Source organism: Lepisosteus oculatus, chromosome 7 (genome assembly GCF_040954835.1).
Source record: "Lepisosteus oculatus isolate fLepOcu1 chromosome 7, fLepOcu1.hap2, whole genome shotgun sequence".
In the NCBI taxonomy this organism is placed as follows: Eukaryota; Metazoa; Chordata; class Actinopteri; order Semionotiformes; family Lepisosteidae; genus Lepisosteus; species Lepisosteus oculatus.
This window is the reverse complement of record NC_090702.1, coordinates 11,494,098-11,515,630: the sequence shown is the minus strand read 5'-3', so window position 1 is coordinate 11,515,630 and position 21,533 is coordinate 11,494,098. Positions and strand designations below refer to the sequence as shown.

The 21,533-nt window shown below is 36.9% G+C and overlaps 1 protein-coding gene across 1 annotated transcript in view; it reads right to left on the bottom strand.

The window, feature by feature from the left end:
• The window catches only part of ddx11 (DEAD/H (Asp-Glu-Ala-Asp/His) box helicase 11), a 42,842-nt gene that overhangs the window by 1,930 nt on the left and 19,379 nt on the right, over positions 1-21,533 (bottom strand). Inside the window, exons 14-26 of the mRNA XM_015353221.2 lie at positions 21,068-21,135; positions 19,814-19,852; positions 18,410-18,530; positions 16,506-16,640; positions 14,810-14,922; positions 14,167-14,239; positions 13,090-13,193; positions 12,286-12,435; positions 11,306-11,374; positions 9,538-9,638; positions 8,097-8,181; positions 4,025-4,100; positions 3,031-3,185 (exon numbers count right to left, since the gene is read on the bottom strand). Coding sequence (XP_015208707.2) covers positions 3,031-3,185; positions 4,025-4,100; positions 8,097-8,181; positions 9,538-9,638; positions 11,306-11,374; positions 12,286-12,435; positions 13,090-13,193; positions 14,167-14,239; positions 14,810-14,922; positions 16,506-16,640; positions 18,410-18,530; positions 19,814-19,852; positions 21,068-21,135 — 1,289 coding nt within the window. The remainder of the gene's footprint in view (positions 1-3,030; positions 3,186-4,024; positions 4,101-8,096; positions 8,182-9,537; positions 9,639-11,305; positions 11,375-12,285; positions 12,436-13,089; positions 13,194-14,166; positions 14,240-14,809; positions 14,923-16,505; positions 16,641-18,409; positions 18,531-19,813; positions 19,853-21,067; positions 21,136-21,533) is intronic.

The window sequence follows — 21,533 nt, the reverse complement described above, 5'->3', positions numbered from 1 at the left end:
ACCTGTAAAAAACAAAACTTCTGCTACATAGAGAAAAGCCAGTAAAAAATAGACTCCACTTCATGGAACATTAAGTCAAACTACTATTTAATGTCTTGAAGAACCGTAGTTTGGAAACAAATATAAAAACAGGTCTGGAACATTGCAAGATTCTGAAGTGAGAACTCAAAATGTAATAATGGAGGTTTACAGCTGACAGGTTAAAACACTTTGAAAGCTGTGAAGCGTTACAGTATGCATTTTTATTTTATTCATCTCATATAATTTAAAATGCTGTTATCAAGAAGTTTTTTCAAACTTTTTTTCCAAAACTCATCTCTGCATGATTTATTAATGTGCAAAAATGAAATGTGCATCTCTACTGAGTACACTCCAGTCTTGCAACTGTATTCATAGCTTTCACACAACTTTTCCAAGTCATTAAGCTCTTTATTTTAGAAGACGCTTCTAGGCCTGCAAATTATATGTAGATTTCCAGGAATAAGAATGCATGGGAGCCCTAATAACAGAAGTGGACTACAGGGAATGTCTGTGGCTCTAGCTATTTAATACTACTTAAAGATAGCCACTGCTTCTGTTCTGCTGGAGTGCATCATATGGGCAGTAAAGGACTTGAATTGTCAAAATAATGACTTAGTCACGCTGTAGCTGGAAACTGGGAGTCAGTGATGCGATGTGAAGGTTCTGTAAGCAAGTCTGAATTGCTCTTGAGTGGAGTGGCTTTCCATGTGCACATTTTATGAAATACTTGAAACTGTTTCAGAATGTGAAAGTGCACCAGAACATAGAATTTTAAATCACTTCTGACAGTTGATATGCAAGTAAAAATACTTCACATTTGTTGTAGAAGTGATTTCAAGTTCTTTAATATTTACAGTGAAGTACACTGCTGTGTAAAAGTCTATGCTGAGAGGTATTGAAAACACAGTATGAGTATTCGAACCAATAACATTTAGATGTATTTTGAAAGTGTCTCATAACAGGGAGGACTTCCAGTTTTCTTGAATCATTTTTAAACCTGTATTTCAGTGCTCCAGCACTAAGAGGTACAGTAATTACACTTTCAAAAGCCACTTTCTACATAATCCTCTCAATTAGCCATGTAATGACTAAAATTTACGTGTGCAAACATGGTTAGATATGGTTATGGTTACTTCACAATCACAAAGTCCATTTCATTCAGTAGTATCACACACATTAATAAAATTAAACGGGTCACTAGGAACATGTAAATATGTGTCAACAAAACTGTTTTGTCAGTGGCAAGCTAACAGCCCGGGAGCACCAGTGAACAGAGAGCTCAAAAAGTATGAGAACTTGATCAGGAGGGGCAGCTGCTGAGTGAGATTCCCTATTCAGAAAATACTATAGTGATAGAGTTTCAGAAGCTGGGCACAAGTTACACAGAAAAGTCTGCTTTGCTCAGGCAGGTCATTACATTAGGTGAAGCAAGATAGCAGCTAAATAAGGCCCATCTCTGGATTCAAGTGTGGGGTGGTTGTCCTTAATGTGGGTAGAGTAATAGTGCAAAAGCAACAGCAGAAACCAACTTATATTTGTTATAATGTAAGTGCCAAGTCATAACAACTTATATTTGTTATGACTTGGCAGTAAGAGCGAAACAGCTGCATCTGTTGGACAGGCCGAGGAATCCAAAAGCTTGATCCCAGTGAAAGCAAGAGGAGAAATGAGAGGTGGGGAAGATGCTGTGTGGGCTGGCGGAGATAGCCAAGCAGGATATGCACTGCGAAGGCAGACTGAGTTGGCAGAGCGGGGTTCATGTGCAGCTGGGCTGATCAGACACTGAAGGCTCAGCACAACTAAACAGGGCAGAGCTGGACAGGGAAACTGCTCGGATGGATAGTCGGGGGTTCAGCACACTGCCGCTGGTCCGTGCAGGACAAGGCTGCGCTGAAGTGGCATAAGGAGACAGGGGGCAAAATGGCTGACAGCATGGTATGGAATCAGGACAGACGGACGGGATGAATCAGGCAGGTAATCCTTCTTTTAGGCTGGCTGTTTGAAGAAAGAAGCTCTATGACTGAGCACTGGACTGCAGGCAGATCAAGGTGTAAATAACAGGTAATCATCTCATTAGTCCAGGATAAGTAAGAGTGGGTGGCTGGGACAACCGGCCAATACGAGTCCTCATACCAATTTTAAGAATGCCTTATAGAGAAAAAATCAGTTCTAAGGGAATAAAACTGGAGTAAGGAGCAGACATCAAGAAAGTGGGCTGCCCGCATATTGCAACAAAGGTTGGCAAGCAGAAATCCTCAGAGAGCGAGGGAGAAACCCCTTTAGATCATGTATATTGAGGGATAAAAAAGGAGCTCTCTTTCCCCCAGAATCCGTTGTGAGATCAAGCAATCATCCTGGAGGGTGTTGCATGTGAAGATGGGTTACTTTCAACAAATGTAAAGATATCAGTGTTGATTTGCAACTTAAAGAAGGGCTTCAGTGATGAGGGCTCTCCAAGGAGAAGGGTAAATCCTGTTTAGTGTGAAGAAGGCCATTCTCTCTTTAAAGAAAACCTCAAAAGGTGAGGAGTTCATTGGACGTTAAGAATAAACCCTTCTGGCAAGAATGCAGACCTGAAACAAAAGCCTGTTATGGTGGCAGCAGCAGCTAGAATAGGCAAACCTAAATTACCCCCTGGTGTTATGGAGCCTCACTGATCCACTTATATAAGTCTAACTTCAAGCCATTTAGAGATGGAACTGCTGAACTCACATGCTTAATGCCTTGATGGAAGGCATGATACACTGCCAAGCAAAGTGACAGTGGGAACCCTGCTGATTTCATTACTACTGTTTCTGCACAAAGAAGGAAAAACATTGAGGGAAAAGAGAAGAAAGATCCACAGCAATGTTCACCATGTGCAAAATTAGAGAAACTATAAAAAGTGGGGTGATACAAGGTCTTATTATGATGCCGAAGATCACAATGAGGTCATGAAAATGTATCCCTGATTAAACTGTGGTACCCCTGTATTTTGTTTCCCACTTCCACCCAGCTTATACCACTCACCTTCCTGATGCTGGCGAAGGCAGGTCCAAAGGTGGGCTGCACCTGGGTGCTGGTCCTGATCCAGTTGGGCAGTTTGGCCATGATGGCCGGCCTGGAGTAGCGCTGGTCCAGAAGCACAATGCTGGCGTAGTCACCACGGTGACGGATAGCCCTTCCTGAGAGGAAGGCAGAGAGAGCATAGATTGGGACAGGGCAGTCAACTTGATCTAGGTCTTAAAAAACATCTTTAACAAGGCTGAGTTTGCCCACACATTTTCAATATTAATGTAAATTAAAAAAAAAAAACACTCTAAGTGAGAATTTCATACAGAAACGAAAATGCATGAAGGCTGTTGCTGGTTCACACATTGATTGGTGTATTGTTTTTTGTTACATTAAAGCCTATAAAACATGCTGTGAATTATATTATAGGATATACTAATTAAAATATTAATTACCTTTGAGTATTGCAAAACACTACAAAGCAGAACTGTCTAAACTTACAATTCTGCTAATCTAATATATAGATTATTAGCTATTATACTAAGGTTCTGCTTTCTAACATTCTGTAGTAGTCAGAGCAATACTGATAGATATCTCTTTTAATAAATACCCATTAAACGTGCCGGAGTGCAGCCCTCAAAAACAGGATTTGTGTGTGTATGCTAGACAGTTTTAACTGCTTGCCTTTACTTTCAGAAAACGTAGAGGAGCCAGGCTAATTCACATAGAGGAGCTGTTACTTCTGATGACTTGCTGTATTACTGAACTAAGGACTTCCTGGTCCAAGGGATCTCAGATTGGTCATATTAGATGACATCTCAAAAACATACATTGTGGAAATGTACATTGGGGCCCTTAGAAATGTGAAATTAATGAAACAAAATCAGCACTGTCATCCAGTGGATAGACATAATACTGTGCCTGCCAAACAAGTAATCTTTCATCCTTACCTTCCAAACTCCCTTTTAAAAACAAATAACAAAACTGTTCATCAAAAACTCTTTGCTCATACCTATAGACTGATTCACAGCTTTCATGCAGAGATTCTCAATCAGTGCCTTTCCAGGAGTCCTGCCTTTCACCTGCGGCTGCAATGAAGCACAACAGAAGGATATTTATAAACAGCTGTGTAACAACCTCTTTAATTTTGCATCAGAGAGGCCTCCTAATGAATTTATAAACCACTTCTGGTTGTCTTCAAAACAACAAGAAATGAGTAACATCAGCTTTGGGATTATAGTTTCTGCAAAAACATATTTACTATGTGTTACTCTTTAAAAGTTCAAAAACACCCCGTACAGAGAGGCTGTGAGAGAGAACATCCCTGTTCATTGTTCTCAACTGTAATTCATAGTTCACTTTCAATACAGAACACATTCATCATGATTTGGAAGTTATTTGTCATGGTTATATTAAGCACTGATATGCAGTAATACCATTTGGACCCAGCCACGGTATCCGTGTCTGCCCTGTCTTCTGAAGTCAGTAGCAGTGGTTGCTCTGTTTTCAACATGACAGTCGGTACTTATCGTACCTTTACAGCATATCACCGTAGCCCTACCGAGAGCTGGATTGCTCCTTCTTTCCCTGGTTGACTTGATTTGTTTACTCATTATTTTCTCATTTTCACAAGTTACTTTTTTCTCCAAGCATACCTCAGGAATAAGACCACTTTGGACTTTGGTTTGGACACCAAAAAAATAACATCCTGCATATCCATACACCCTTGAGAGCCTCAGCCAAAGTTGTGTTAAACATTAAAACATTTTCCCTCAGCACTGAGGATGCAGAACCTTTTACAACCTCAACAGCACTTGCCTCAACTGCAGGACTTAAACCTAGACTGCCTTGACCAGAGTGTGACCTTCCCCCAGCGTTGACTGTGAGCCACAGATTCATACCATTTCATTTTAATGTTTTAGTGTGATGGGTGACAGTTCTCCATTTCCTCCTTTTTATTGGGAAGACTGTATACTATGAAAGATATACGGGAAGCCTGATATTTTATCTTCAGGTACTTGCATATAATATATTAATCTCAATGAATGATTGCTTTTTTCGATTATGCAGAAAGTTTTAAAGTGTAATCCTTAAAACTTAAATACAATTCTAATCGGTGTCATTTGGCAGGCAACACAAAACACCTTTCCAGTTTTACAGCTTTCCTTATACAAGGAGAAGACATCTCATGACCATCACCCTTATTAAGACAACCTCCCCATCAATTTCTGTAAAAAGACAGTTGTCAGTGTAATCATATGTTATATGCAGGTACCCTACGATTCAGGCAACACACACATCCTCCCCAGCTGGCCAGATTGCCTAGTAATGGAGGACTCGTGGAGATGGCATCACATATGACTGGCTCATCAACATCTAGTGCAACAAACAAAAGGAGAAATGTACCTTTTCAGTGACCTGGGTCTGAGGTCTGATTGAATTTTGAAAGGAAATACATCCTCATAGTCTTAAATTAGACAATGCAATATATTGCAGTCTTGAATCATAGCCACTGGCAACATAATAGGATCATCTGTGTTGAGCTTTATTAAATCTCTGTTAAATATGTATCAGGGTTTTATCTTACAGGTTTCTCGCAGTTGTATCAAGGCCAGGCAGGCCGCTTAGCCAAAAATCAGCCTGGTCAAACAAATGCTATACAAAATACTCAAATACTCTTTCGTAGTAATAAACCACAAGATCATGTGCAAGCCAGCAGCTGCAATGGTACGTAATTGCACAAGTCTCAAGCCTCATGCATTAAGACCAGATCTTATTTTATGTATTTACACCAATCTACAGTAGGTTGATTTAAAAAATAAAATATTAGACGGAAAATTTTGAAATTGTTGTAGAGACTCATGATTCTGTTAATTAACCTATGTGTTATACTGTATATAAAATATATCATCAATACAAATGGTATGTAATATGTAAAGTATGAAATTTTCAACAAAAATATCTTATGCTTTAGGGTTTTGATGTAGAAAACAAAACAATTTCCTTCCAGCTGAATCATCAGCTCACAGGCAAACACTGTGTCTCTGCATTGCTTGCTACTTAATTTTCAAAGTGAAAAAAGACTTACTGCCTCAATGAGAGCAAAATAAAACGCAACTCAATAGCTGAAAGAACACAATGACGGTTTGATACATACAAAAAAAAAGCAAAAATGGCAACATGGTTCAAGGACAGAGCTCTTCTTTGGGCAGTATAATGGGTAGCCAACATCTTTGATTAATTCTATATAATTAAACTAGACATGGTCAAATAATGTTTTGTTCATGATGATATTGTTTAGTTACAGTACTCAAATAGCTAGATTGAAAGTTAGTACAGTAATATAGCTGTTCAATAGCTGGTGGTAGGAATGTATATATGGGTCAGGTGGGTAGGTGTGTCAGCATGCGTAGGCTGCAAAGGAACAAGTAATAGGTTTATTCCATGCTGAAAAGAGAAGAGAGAAAACGTAACATTTCGGTTGTGGTGTGGAGCTTGCACCTGAAGAAGGCTCCACAATGTATATGTGCAATTTATGCAACATTAAAACTTTTGCAGTGTCCTGAAAGCTCGTGCAGACCAATTAACAAAATTAATGAAAATATTATGCCAAAATAAATGAAAAAAGCAGATTGTAATTTAAAGCTTACCAAAATATTCACAAGAATAATAAATATACAATTTATGTTTTTCAGTTGTGTCATTTATTATTTGTCTTATTACTGTACGTGTTTTTAATTAAAATTTTAACATGAATAGTTCACTGTTTTGGTTGTCTGGCTGGCAAGCCACCTTGTACCCTATCCTTTCAGTATAGTCTCTGGGGTGCACAACCCAGGAACAAGCAGCTTTCTAATAATGGATAAATGGATGGATAGATCGCTCACAACTTTGAAACTATAAGATAAGTAATGTAATGAACACCAAATTATTTTTCTTTTTTACAAGTATCTTGGTACTGGTAACCATGAAAGAAACTGCTTAATCACCAGCAAAATGTACTTTGCTAAAAGCAAAACAAAGTAATTATGCAAACATCAAGAACGGTTAATGCGTAGAAGACTGTGAGCATTCAGCATTCAGTTTATAATTCAAAACTGGGTCTCAGTTTTTGCTAGCGCAGTATAAGTATTAATATACAGTATAACACAGCAAACGTGTGGTGTTTAATTCTGTAATGTAAACACTGTTGAAACTGCATTAAAATACAGAAAGGCTGAAGGGCTTCTGAGGAGCTCAAATAGGAAGGATACTGACTTGTTTCACAAGTTATAACTGTAGCCCAGGCGTAACTGGTTCAAGCCTGGACCTCACTATATCAATGACTGATCAGGTTCTCCCATAATTGGCGCACAATTGGTCAAGAGTCACTGGGGTCAGGGGGCCTTGAGTTAGTTATATTTCCATAGTTTACAGCTCAACAGCCACTTGGGGACGCTCCCAGGTGCCTGTGAGCTTGCAGTGACAATAGCAAGAAACAAACAACTTTTGTGACACTAGTTCTCCTGTAAGGTATCGTAGAGCTCACAGTTGTCAATGAATGGCTCACACAGGTGGGTGTATTGGAGGCATGTGAACCAGTGCCCTCATTCTCCACACAGGAGTTATAGTGTTAAGCTATTGTAACAGATTTTAGAGGCATTATAAGAGAAATGACATCACTCCCCTAGAAACAGAGTGTAGAATTCCCCTGTGTTAGAAGACCCTGTCTTTAGAGTAGCAATCTCATTGCTATCCAGGGCAGTGGCACTGTATACACTCTGAGCCCAAAAGCAGCCATGATTGAATCCTACAGCTCTTACATTGGTGCCATGACTCTATCTGTTTCATTAAGATATTTAACAAGTGGAAATACTAAATTACGCGGGTATAAAATAAAAAACAACACAATTACAAATGTATATATTACATCTAGGAACAGTCAGGCAAAAAACAAAGTTTACAAAGCTGAAAAAAGATCAACTGCAACTTATCTTCTGTCAAACAGAATTTTAATTTTCATCTTTTGCTGGTAGATCAAGTCGATAATGGAGGGTGAGTATTCTAAAAGCGTTAGTAACCTTTTTGTTTAGAAACCATCTCACCATGTTTTTGTCCAAATAGTCCATCTTTTCCTGAAGTTCTGGAGACTTGATATTGGGGTATGGCATTCCTACCATTACAACACACCTGATCAGAGAAACAGGAACAAGACTGAAAGCTCATTTTCAAACATAAAGGCATTAGCACATACAAGCAACCTAATACAAAATGTGCAGAGAATACTACATCTACCCCTAAAAACACCTGTATGCCATTAAAGCCCATTTTCAAATGGCATACTCAGTCCTGTCACTTGTAACCTGCTGTCCTAAAAGAAGACTGTTAAAAGTTAACTCTCAGTAATGATTTGAATTCATTCAAAACAGCTCTAGTGTATCTCCTGGCATAGCCTTTACTGCAAATGAAAATAATGCTAAACGTGCTGGCTATGTCCAATTTGATTTAATAATCAAAGCTGAAAAATTAAGATCTGCCTAGTTTTAGAACAGCAGGTCACATTTTCTAATGGTATACAAGTTTTTAGAATAAAATAAATTTTTAAAACTACCCTTCAGAAACAGAATGTTACAATTCCTATTCCTCACAGGATGAGGTGTTCAAATAAAAAATAATCATCAATTTCACGTTCAGGATCCATAAATAAAAAAGATGAACTTTTAAAAAAAAATTAAAATGCAGGAACATTTAGTTTTGTGCTGCTTCATTTAAGGCTCAGTCATCTCAAATGTGAAAAGATAAGAACACAGAACTAGCAGTTCAGTGTCTCCAGGGTGATTCTGGCTGCACTTGGATGTTCGAAGCACGAGTCTCATTCTGACTTCAGTGCTAATTCAGCATTACGTTTTCTCTGCTGATCTGGAAAATTGTCTTTCCTCTCGTAAACCCTGACTGCGCACAATTTCCGATTTCCTAATCCAGATGGAGCAACCTCAGACAAGAGCTTCTTCAGCACTCTAGAAAGGTCTCTGTTTCTTTCGTAATAAGACAAGATGTTTTTTTAAAATAAACACAGATCAAGCATGCTCTGGGAGAGTAAGAATTTAAAAGTCCTTTTCTTTTTCATCTTTCAAAAAGCATACATCACAGATATCGCAAATCCCTCTAAGGCAATACTTGAAGGATAAACCTCTCTTCTTTATAAACTGCTGTGCAGCAAACAGGAAGATTTACTGTGCAGCAAACACAAGGATTTATTTTCCCCAGATACAAAGTAAAATGCCTCAGCTGAGGTCAAACCAGATTAGATTGAATATAAACCTTCTAAAGAAAAATATCTAGCTGTTAAACAATGTTTAATATGTATACTGTATAAATGCACATATCGACAAAAATGCCGTTCCTACTTCAAAATTCTTCTTCAATTAATAGGTACAATATTATTATTTGGAAAAAACAGGTGCTGTATATCCAAACCTGGCCATTCTGAAAATACATCCATATTTTTTAAAGAAAAACAGCTTCAAATCAGAAGTGAGCACTAACCTGCCGAGATCATCTGAAAAGTTAATCCCCTCGCTCATCTTCCCCCCCACGACAGACAGAAGCAGGGCTCCCGACAGGGGTCCTTCAGCTTGGCTGCAGCGCTGGAAGAGGAAGCAAGCTATAGGTCACAAGCAGAAGTATGCCACCTATATTGTGCAAAGAAAAATACAAAGTGGTGTGAAACCTACTGTCTTTCATCAAATAGTATAAAATAACAGGCATTCATTTCAAGTCAGAACCAGATCCAGACATTAGAATGTATTCACAGAAATGACAAAACAAACCTTTCATACAATTACACCTTCTCACAGTTCACATTGTGAAGAAACTGTAATGATACTGAAAAGACAGTGATATTCAGACAGCACTTCTGTGAGGCCTGAGAATCCCAGAGATCGAGGCACATTTTAAAAACGCTCTGCGAACAGGTAGCAAAGAAAAATGAAAACTGCAACAACGGACAGAAGTAGACTACGGCACATGGGAAAAGTTGTAGCCTGCAGCTACAGGAGAGAAAATAATTGAATATTTTGGGGGGAATTAAAATAATACAACTACGTTAAATGAAAAAACAATGAATAATTTATATTCAGTGATACAGCTCTTTTCATAATATATTATTATTTATTATCCATTATGTAGGATAATATATTATATTTCTGTAGTTACTGCACATTTTAGTACATACAGTTGTATAGTTTGTTTTCAAATATTTTCTATATTCAAAATCCTTTACTTCCAAATATGCAGAAGGACAGAAAATATGATTCATTCCCAAGTATTGATAGTATAAAATTAATTTTTACTTTGGTTAACTGAACAAAAATTCATTTTGGATTTTCAATTTAGCCAACCATAGGATAAGGAACATTTAGGGAGGAAAATATCACAACAACAGAACAAGTGCAAGAGCAGACAAGAACTGTTCAGATAGGACAGGCTGGGAACAAAAATGAAAGTAGTCACAGGACAGGAATAAAAAAGGAATAGTTTTATTTCAATTTCACTCTCTTATACAAGTACTGCCGGATTAAAGCACACAGAGAAAAATGTGTGCAAGCAAGCATAATACCAGGAACACAGTAAAGAAAACACAAGGATGAAGCATTCACTGGCCTTATGGTATATGAACATGCAGTGTTATAGATACATTCCAATACATTTGCAGGGTTTTTTCTTTAATCTACAACAATAAAGGAAACACATATTACTGACAAAGTCTTGGAATTGGAAGCCATATGCCACTACTTGTACGAGGGTGTTCAGATTATAATTTTAATATTTGTTAAATAAGAATTCTAATTCATTTAGAACTTGCTTTTCTCATGTTTGATAATGGATGCTTGTTTAGTATTGTGAGGACACTACAAAAAACAACACTGTAATATGTCAAACTCAGTATATTCAATTATTAATTGAAATATTTCTAAATACATGAAATACTAATTTATAATGCAACACAATAAAAAATGAAATCACTTAGTAATGTTTTCCATACATGCTAAGAAAAAGGAAAAAATATGTAAAATGATGAAAAAAAGATTAAGTAAATATTTTACCAATAATACCAGTCCTAGTTAGGTACTAAGCAGGTCAGGAAAAAGGTTTTTAATGTCACATTGTGAAACAGGTCACTGCTTTCAGAGAGCTTAGCTTGATGTACAGTACACTTACTACGATATACAGTATGCTCAGTATAGTATAGTATATGCATATAGCTCAGTTAAACAAAGTTACAGTGCCTATGAATACTGTCTTTAAAACACACCTGGATGCACCTGGAGTATTCAGACAGCACTTGCTCCACCTGACTGGCTTTCTTAGGTTCCTGGAAAATCTGAAAAAGAAAGAAAACACTCCTAACAATCTCATCCGATACCAGTTACCGATATCACCACAAGCTCCTAAATCTACAAAAATTCTCCCAAGTAAAATGGGCCAACAGAGGACAGAAGACTGCTGCTGTGTTTCTTCTGATGTTGAGTTAGTCTTTTTGATAAACGCAATTTATCAAACTCTGTAATTGGCTTTTTATCTTTTATTTAAGTTAAACTGAACAGTTTTAAAAGGTAGTAGAAAGATAAGAACATATGTTCAATCTTATTTCGCTCAGGTTTACTGAAAGAGCAGTTTGCCGAGAAGTAAGGCAGAATCATCTCTCTAGGCCATTTTCAACCATGACTTTTCTTTACAAGTCTGTGTCAGTTTCGCTTTCACATCTTTCCCAAAACAAGAGAGAAGCTTATCTATTGCAGAGACACTGTGCAACGCTCTTTTCTTCATCTGATGGAAACAATGATTTACCTCTGGCAAATGATGAAAGAAACTGATAATCACATCATGCAAATTCATTTCATTAACTTCTTTTGCTGAAAAAAGTTTATTTACCATTTAACTGAATTTGAGAAGAAAAAAAATGTACAAGTTTACACATTACACATCAAATGAATGCTTTAGAGGTGGCACAGTGGTGCCATCTGTGTGGAGTTTGCATGTTCTTCTCGTGTTCATGTTGGATTTCCTCTTGATGCCCCCATTTGCTCCCACAATGCAAAGACATACTGGCAGGTTAAATGGCTTTTGTATGTGCATGGTCCTGGACTGAGTACGTGCATGTTTGTGTCTGTGTGTGCCCTGTGATGGTCCAGCACCTAGTGCTTCTTGGGCTCCAAGCCACCTGTGACCATGAACTAGATAACCAGTTACTGAAAGCAATGGTGATGGTGACGAATGTGCTGGTGTTCTTACCCTCTTCTTGGCTGACAGACGTTCAAGAAGGCCGGTCTTCTCCCAGTGGGAGTATACACACCTCTCGTACTCATAGGAAGGGAAGAAGCAGATCACACCCCCAGGCACCACATTGCACAAGTTGGAGAGGACTCGCCCAGTCTCATCCATCTGCGGGACAGGGAATCGTATGAGAGAAAAACAGTTTTATCACTTTTACAAGGCAATCACAATGGGTAAGTTATTTCTCTACAATTCAGAACCTCTCAATTAGTTTACTTTTTCTATAAAACATTTTTACAAGTGCACATTAGAAATATCCTCCTAAAATAGAGATTGGCAGTAGAACCCTTTTGAAAAAAGAATGTAATGGATTCTACAGAAGTCAACTCTATGCACTCATATAATTCCTACAGTGTATCAAGAAAATGTGTGTGGAAGAAAATATTAACAAGATTCACAGCTCTGACAGGCTTCAGTAATGTGTGTTTTGCAAGGTATTGTCTTTTATTCGTTTTTGTCTGCGAGACTACATTTTTTAAATAGAAAGATTAGAAAGATACCATTTAAAAGACTTCACTCATATGCTATCAAAGGGCATTAAAGGGTAAATCGATTCATGAGTTAAAATGCTGAAGAGAACTTCAATTTCATCTTTAAAATAACTTTTTCACTGTAGCATTTACATGACTAAGGACAAAAGGAAAAAAATACTCTGTAAAATAACTGGCTTTACTGCATTTAACCTCACACATACAGTAGACTCCTAAATTGGCAAAGTATCTAGGAATAATCCAAGCCTGAATATATCATTAAGAAACCCACCATGTGTGACTTTTCTCGGTTCTGAAAGGTAAACTCCAGCTCCTGTCCTGAAGGTCCTTTGCACAGAATTAAAGGTAAGATATTCTGGGGAGGAATCACATGACCTGCAATTTAGAGAATGACAAAAGCTATCACCAATTTGGAGGAGAAATGATATATTTTAAAACACTAGTGCTTTAAAAAGCTCGTTTTGTATATTTTACACAAAATCAGCTCACATTGATACAACCTTGTCATGTTCCAGTAATTTTGCCTGTCATTTTTCAAAGGAAGACAAGATCTTGAACTTGCAGTATAAGCTATTAGTCTCAGGTACTACCTCTCAAGATGTCAGATGGTATTTCTACATCATTAGTGTGTACTCAATGGCACTTCCTGTCTGCCTGAAATGCCTGTTTAAAGTAGGGTGACAATATTTCTTCATAAGTTAAAAACTGGATTTTACATTTTACAGGGACGTCTTGAAGTTTTTTTTTGTCCATTCAGATGCAGAAACCTCAGTATTTCCACTTCTAAAAAACATGACAAATCCCCACTTTGTTCAGAAAAGTAGGTTTTTAAAAAAGTTATACACAGAAGAGACTGCTAATGTGAGACTGTTCCAGAAAAATGGGACCTGTAGCCACCCAAACTTAAAGGAACCTCAACTGTACATCCTTTTGTGCAACAGATTAGTGATGCCAGACTGCAGCAAGTTTAAAATATGGTTACTTAAAAAGGTGTAATATTACAAGAGGAAGCTATTTTATAGAACCCCACTGCCTACTCTAGAAGCAGCACAATTTGAAAATCTGAAGTCGAGCACTGGGAGCAGGGGCACACTACCAGTGCTGGTAAGCGTCACAGCACGGCATACAGTATTTTTTAAAGATACTGTATCAAGAGCACCAGTTTATGATCCCCCGAGCACTGAACAAATTACTAACATGGTGTATGAAACCGTACACTAAGTTATTATAAGCACATTTCTGCTTGCTTTTTCATATGCTAGTTATCTTCTACACCATTTTATACAGTAAAATCAACAAATACTTGCAGGAGAATTGCTCTCAACATCAGCTCCCTCTCTAAACTCACCACAAGAGAATTCCATAATGCGTTCTGGTCTCACGCCAGCGGAGAGCAACAGCTGCTCCTTAAAGTCTGACACCTACAAAAGTCAAACAAATTAAATTATTTTACTAGGGCTTTGCTCCTTAATTTAGCTTCAACCGTAACAGGCTGAAAGAAAAATACCATTAGAGACTCAGGTATAAAATCTCATCTTAAATCAGCCCTGTTTTATATCTGTAATCTACTGATTCCTTATGTCCTTATTACATTTAAACCGACAACTTTCACCGCCCTGTTTATTTTCAAGCAGTCTTCCCACAAACATCACAACCTTGTTTCATTTTCTAGTCCAAAACAGTCTGGATGCAATAAAGGCATGTCTGAATTAGTCTTTTTAATTTTGTTTTAGACCATTCAGATATAACCACTTTCCTTAACAAGTGCTTCTGAACTGAAAAATACTGAGGACCTTGTATTATTCATTTTTTCCAAGCTTGTGGTTTTCTTCTTGTCAAGAAAGCTTCAAAAACTTAAATTTGTTTAAACTTTAAATTGACTTAAAATGTGTTCTAGTAAGCACTTTCTTTTTTAGCTTTTTACCAATTTACTAACAGCCCAATAACTATTTCTTGCTCCGAGAAGAAGGCCAGTAAACACTAAAGCTTACTGGCTGCATGGTGCCTCCCGCAACGATGACAGCTCTGCAGTCTCTCAGTACCGCAGCGAAGTGGATGGCAGGGTTCAGCAGGAGGAACTTCACACTGCTCTGTGCCAGCACACCTTCAACAACACGGAACCTCTCAATGCTCAATGGCCACAGGCCACTAAAAGAGCTCAAAGAAGTTCTAAATTACAGATGAAGCTGCACAAACATACTGTATGCAGGGGAATGTTTTCAGCGTTCCAGTTAACTCTACAAAAAAAAGGGGGGGGCAGCAGATAATGCAGTGGTTCTGAGGCTTTGTAATCATTAACTTTAAACATTACCTGGCTCCCACAATTTTAGCACAAATTTTGTTTCCTCAATTCAGGATAATCAAGCCAATAAAGACTTCACCTTCGATTGAAGGTTGCCATAAGTATCAAGTGATAAATCAAATTCAATAACTCTTCCTGGTAAAAGTTGCAGGATTCCACAAAAGAAAGAGGATTTCCCTGGAGAAAGAACCCAACTTCTGCATTAGCTTATATGCACCCACAACAAAGTCATATAAAGTCAAGTCGAACTATTGGCCAGTAAGTGACAAAAAGACAAGTTGGAACACTTACTCATTAAATGTATTAGAATTAAAATGACTTTCCTATAACAAACTAAGCCCACCCTCAACAAAACCTTTAGAGGTGTTCTGATTTTAAGGTATTCAGTCATAATTCCACAGATGGCAGCTTTGCTCCATTGGCTCCTCAGTCAAGAACAGACACCAAATGTCTGAACCTGTGGTTCCTCTTGTACCGAGAATGATTACTATTGTAGCTCAACTATGGTTAAACAACAAAGCAAGGATTTTAAATTTGAATAGAACTATACATTTAAAAGCAAAACAGGTAAAGATGCTGGTTATGTTAGATTTAAAAACATTACAAAAATTAAGCAAAAACACATTGCAAATAAAAATGACAAGAGAAGTTGACCCTCAAAAGCATTATACTATATTCTAATATTATTTATTAAGATAGAAAATACTACTCTCTCCAATTTCCCATCAGATGTCTTTATATATAAAAATGCAGATATTGTTATGCTGCAATGTACACAGCAGGAATGAGTCACAGAAAATTAGAAAAAGGATGTGGACTATGACCCAGTTTCCTTATATATTAAGTGTTTTTTAAGAAACAAGAACATAAACAGAACTTCCCACAGGGTGTCAGTGAAATTGTTGAAAGGAACGTGGACTCTCGATAAGTTTCACATTCACAAAGAGAAATTAGTAAACAAAAGGTTCTGTTACTAGACAAATATGTAAATATTAAATTAGTAAATATATGTAAATTTAAAATGTGTGCATTTCACAGTAATCACAGCAACAAAGTGTACAACTAGCAAAGATAGTATTACCACATTGCCTCCTTAGACAACACAGACTGTGTTAATCTAATTAAACACGCTAGTAGGTGTTCAGTTGCATCTGTGCAAAAAGGGTTTTAACTATGTTGGGGAATGTGTACTGTTTTTCAGTCTTCATTACTGAACATGCCCTTCCTATCAGTTCCCATCTCTGTGTACTCAAATACCAGCACTGCAGTAAACATCTATAGCGGAGCATTTCAAACTCTTGGATTTCATATCAAACTCCTGGATTGGATTCCCTTTAATGCCGTATTCCTTTAACTAGCAGTCAGCAGTCTTGATCCTGACGCACCTTGTTTGTGTATCACAACCCTTCCATCTTTGTTGGCATTGGTCAAAGCAAATAGGAATCCCTCTAATTGCATCATGGGAGAAGTCATGATTGGCTGCCCGTTATCTGCCACGCTGTTCTCATCTGGTACTGGTGCTGCAAAACATTATATAAAAAAATAAGGGTGCTAAGGTGTCTTTCAGTGTTATCCTGGCTAAAGGGAAAGCAGTGCTTGTGTGACAATATACTGGAGAGATTACAATATTGCTAGATCAGTCACAGGTTTTTAAAAAAACTGCCAAAGGCACTCTTTCGTAAAAACAGTTTTGAAAAGAAAAGCAGTTTCCTCCTATCTTGCTGACCTACTTTTGCATTAGTTCTGCACTGTGGTTGGTTATCCTAATTAGGCTGTGTCAGAGCTTTCTTTCCATGCTGACATATAAAAAACTAAAATAGAATGACTAAAATAAAAAACACAACAAATGCCCATCAATATCAACCTGTTGAAATCTAAGGGGGCCAATTCCAAAAATCTGAAGTGACAAAAGCATCTCTTCATAAACACTCTCTTCAGGAAGTAAAAAAACAACTCACAAGACTTACACTACCCGTATAACACTTAATATGGTTTTTCAACTCCTGTGCTACTCAACATACAATTACATCATCCTATTAGGGCTACCAGTTAAAATCGTAACGGGATCCACAGAAGTACACTACTTGGTAATAGAATTCTAAAATATCTGGACTCGCATGAACTCCACCAGATTAAAATGAACAAATCCAAGGCAAAATTCTAGCAACTACAGATCCATCCAGAAACAATCTGAATGACTTTGCTATTATATGATATGAAACCTCAATCACAAAGAAACAGTCAACCTCTTTTTTTTTCTCTTTCCCTCTTTTTTATCTTGATAACATTATTTGTTATTTATCTTAATACCAATAACTGATACTGTCAACTAAAAATTTGACTGGTAAGAAAGACAGCTTGATCTTCCTAGTAGTTACAGAGTGGGGAAAATGTAATGCTTTCTATCGAGTAAAAAGTTTACCCAAAGTTTGAACACACACAACAAGAACCTTTGCCCCCATAAAGCCTATTGCCCATCTCCATCTAACAACCAAGTTACAACTGACATACTTTCTAACATTGGAATTATTTCGAAGAAAAGAATATGTGCTATAACTCAAAGAGCAAACATATTTGTTGCACAGGAAAACACCAAATCATGTCGTAACTTGCTTCTTTCAGCACTTCGCAGTGCTTTACAGGGGCAACCAAGGAAATTTGCTAACAAAACTTTCTAACCTGAGATTCTGAGATTTCTAACCTGAGGTCTGATGACCTTTTTCTAAATAACCAAAAAGACTGTCTCTTTTGTTGTATACAATAAGGTTAAAGAGCCTGTACTGAATGAACTGTACTTTGGTAGCTTTTCATAGAATTGCAATTAATAATTCTCACTTTTCTCTTAAATGTACTTTTTTAAAACATTCTTATAATCTTTTATTAGAAAGAAATTATAATATGTTGAGACTCATAACACGATGTGGACTGAAAACTGTATTTTCTCAGAATTTTAAAACATTTAAGGATTCGGGTAAACTTTGACATGTGTGTAAACAGACAAATATTGGCAAAGAATCCAGTTTTGTGCTGTGCCTGTCACTTCCCTAACTGAATAAGAAACAAGCTCATTAAAGAAATGTCAAGTAAATTTTATTTACTAGAACACTCTTAGCTGGAGAAAGTACATGTTTTCCAAGGTAGCCCATCAGACAGCACTGAAGCAAATACTTAATTAGGCACTGCAGTATCACAGAAATGAATGAGGACAAAATTCAAAGAGGAAGATTTTCATGCTTATTCATTAACAGAAGCCTTGCAAAGCAGTGCACATTGTGATTATCTGACTGACCTGTGTGTCTCTGGCCCTTCGGCAGGGTCTGCAAAAATCCCTCCAGGCCTTCTGTCTTACAGTTCTCCTTGTTAGATAAGTTCAACCCAGAACCTTGATACTTTTCCACAAAGCCAAACAGCTGAAGTAAAAAAGCAAATGTTGTGATTTTTTATTCATATTGCAATGTGTTATGACTTACAGCATTTTGTCCAAGAATGAGAAAATAATTCAATGACTAGTCTAGAATGCAATGCAGGGCAGATATTGCGCAAAATAACAAATTTGATCTGATATCATCTTTACACAGAAACAGAACGAAACTAAAAAAAATGAGTTATAAGAATTCCCCACAGACATGGAAGTGTTTTCATATTCATATTTCATTTCACTTGTCAAACAAATCTGCATAGAAACATCCAATTTTAGCTCCATATCAAAAATAAATGCTTATTTGCAGTGTTTCATTAATAAAACACCTAAATACTGTGCTGTTGGCAGCAGTGTTGAATAATGATTAAGGCTCTGATCTCATAGTGCAAAATCCCTGAACAAGGAACTTCACTCAAGATTCCTTCAGGAATGTCCAGCATAATACAGTAAAATGGGCGTACGTTGCTTTGAATAAAAGCACATTTACACATTTTTAGGCTTAGCTTTGTGAAATTAGCTGTTTTATAATTATTTTTCTTTAAATTTAAAAAAGGCTTTGTGAAATTCCACAAGACCCTACAAAAGCATGAACTTCCACTGTCAAAAACCAACTGTGACCAGGATTCCCGTAAGCAGTGATGCACAAAAGACAGAGTGCTGCGAGTTTCAAGGTTAGGATTATTCAGCCAGATGTCAGTGAGAGATGTGCCAATCCTCCGATTGGCACTCATCCTCCTGTTAGCCGACGTGGAGCTTGCAGCAGTTCAGGAAGAGAAAATGGCTCAAATGTCTACCCTCTCTGTGCAGGGGGGGAGGAGGAAGGAAAGGAATGGCAAATTCCACATTGGGTGGGAAGAAAATAAAAAATACAAAAAACCTGTTAAAGTGTCGGGACTGATATTATTTATGTAGATGGCTTTTACAGTATATTAAGATCAATACAAAAATATAAATATTTAAACATTAATGCAAATACTGAAGACCCATTATCTAAATCCGGTGAATAGCTCTCTGTATAATAATACAGAAATCAGTCTTAATTAACTCTCTATCAAGTTCACCCTCAAAACTGCAGGACTGTGGAGGTTAAGTGAAAGCAGATGATTTACAGATGAAGGGTAAAGAAGGCCGACCCGTACAGGACAATACTAAATGGAATTGTCAATCCAATTTCCTTATTTTCCCTTTTAGAAAAAAATTAATATGCTTAGATGCTTTTGGAGCAAGAGGCACTGATGATTTCCAGCTGTAACTTAGATCTAAAGCACTCACCTTTCTACTGATCATGCTTTTTTCATAGTATCGACGCACCTATCAAGATGATAAAGAGAAGACAATGACAAATGCACAACACCAATGTAGTTTTATTCCTTTATAAACTGTTCTGTTTTCACATATTTCCTCTCCAATAATCTATAATGCTTCTTCATAAACTCATTACCCTTTCCATCACTCTTTTTCAGGTCCCATCATTTTCCTTTCCATCACTTAGTTACAGAAGCAGAACCTTTTTTCTTTAATCCCCAAGACACATCTATGTTTACACAGAATAAAAGTACCGCAATATATACAGAAACACATTAGAAATGCCACATAATATTTCACCACATTATGAATTATGCACCTCTAACTGAAGAACCTGGTTGAACACTGTATTATGAACAGTTATGATTAACCACGTTTGAGTTCCCAGGCTCTTTATGCCACTACCCATTAACTCGAAAGTATGAAGTTTAAAAAAATGTGAAGTCAAATCCACAGTAGGAACCATGCTGTGAACTTTCAAGTGGAATAGCATTCATTTAATATTCCCATGACATTCAAGATATTCAATTATAACACTGAAATCAAATTCAGAGAAATTCCAGGCTGTCGCAACAGCACTGTTCAATTCCTTGGGGAAAACCCTTCAATCCACTGTTTCTTTATGCACTGAAATATACAGTATGAAACCTAACAAATTTAACATTATTTACCCATTTCTCTTGTTGCTACTGTGTTAGGAGTTCAGTCAATCACAAATTGTACACTGCAGTAAAGGTCAATAACAAAGCAAGTGTTCTCTACCAATTTTATTGCAAGGCCCCCTACATTAAGGACCAGACCTTGCAGGTAATCATGTTTTTTGCAAAAAGCGTCAATATGAATTGTTTCATACAAACAATATAAAATATTTGCATAATGCATTGCACAGACCTGGTTTTCTATCTAATTGCTCATTCGCACTTTTCAGAAAATGAAAGTCTTCAAGAAACCAAAAAGCCACTACATTTTACAAAGAAAACATTCTTTAAATTAAAGTCACTATGGAAGTTGACAGTAGTCAGTTAGACAGCCAGATGAAATGGTGATGGTGACTACATCACCCAGCTACATATCTGTTAACATCCCACTACAGAACACTTCTTATTAATAGAACATACAGTATGCAGGATAACTCTGGCACCAGAAATTTTGAAAATAAGTCAAATATTAAACACTGGCAAAGTTAATTATGCAATATTTATATATTATCAATACACTTACCTTGAAGAGGTTAATATTATCAATCTGTGCTTTACACAGGAAGTTGTTAATAGTCTGCAACTCTGTTCCTGTGTGCCAAAAAACAATAAAATAACAATAAATAATATTTTTTTAATTTCTGCTGCTTTAATTTTTCTTGAAACTGCATTCACAAGAGCAGATGGATGCCTAAATCTAGTGATTGAGGAAAGTTTGTTAGTAGTGATTAACTTGTTTTAACTATTGTTTATCTGAACAAGTCACAATAAATAATGTGCTGTTTCCCTTGGATTAAACAAAAAGCTCAATTTCTATTGTATGTTGCTCTACACCAGCTGTTCACTCCCTTGCCACTTTTGTGAAAAAAAATCAAATAAATGTGATTGCACACGTAACAACTGTTATGCACAACAATCTAAATTCAAATAGTGCCGTTATGGAAAAAATATTAAAAATACATTAAAGAAAAGTTGTCACTGTCAATGAA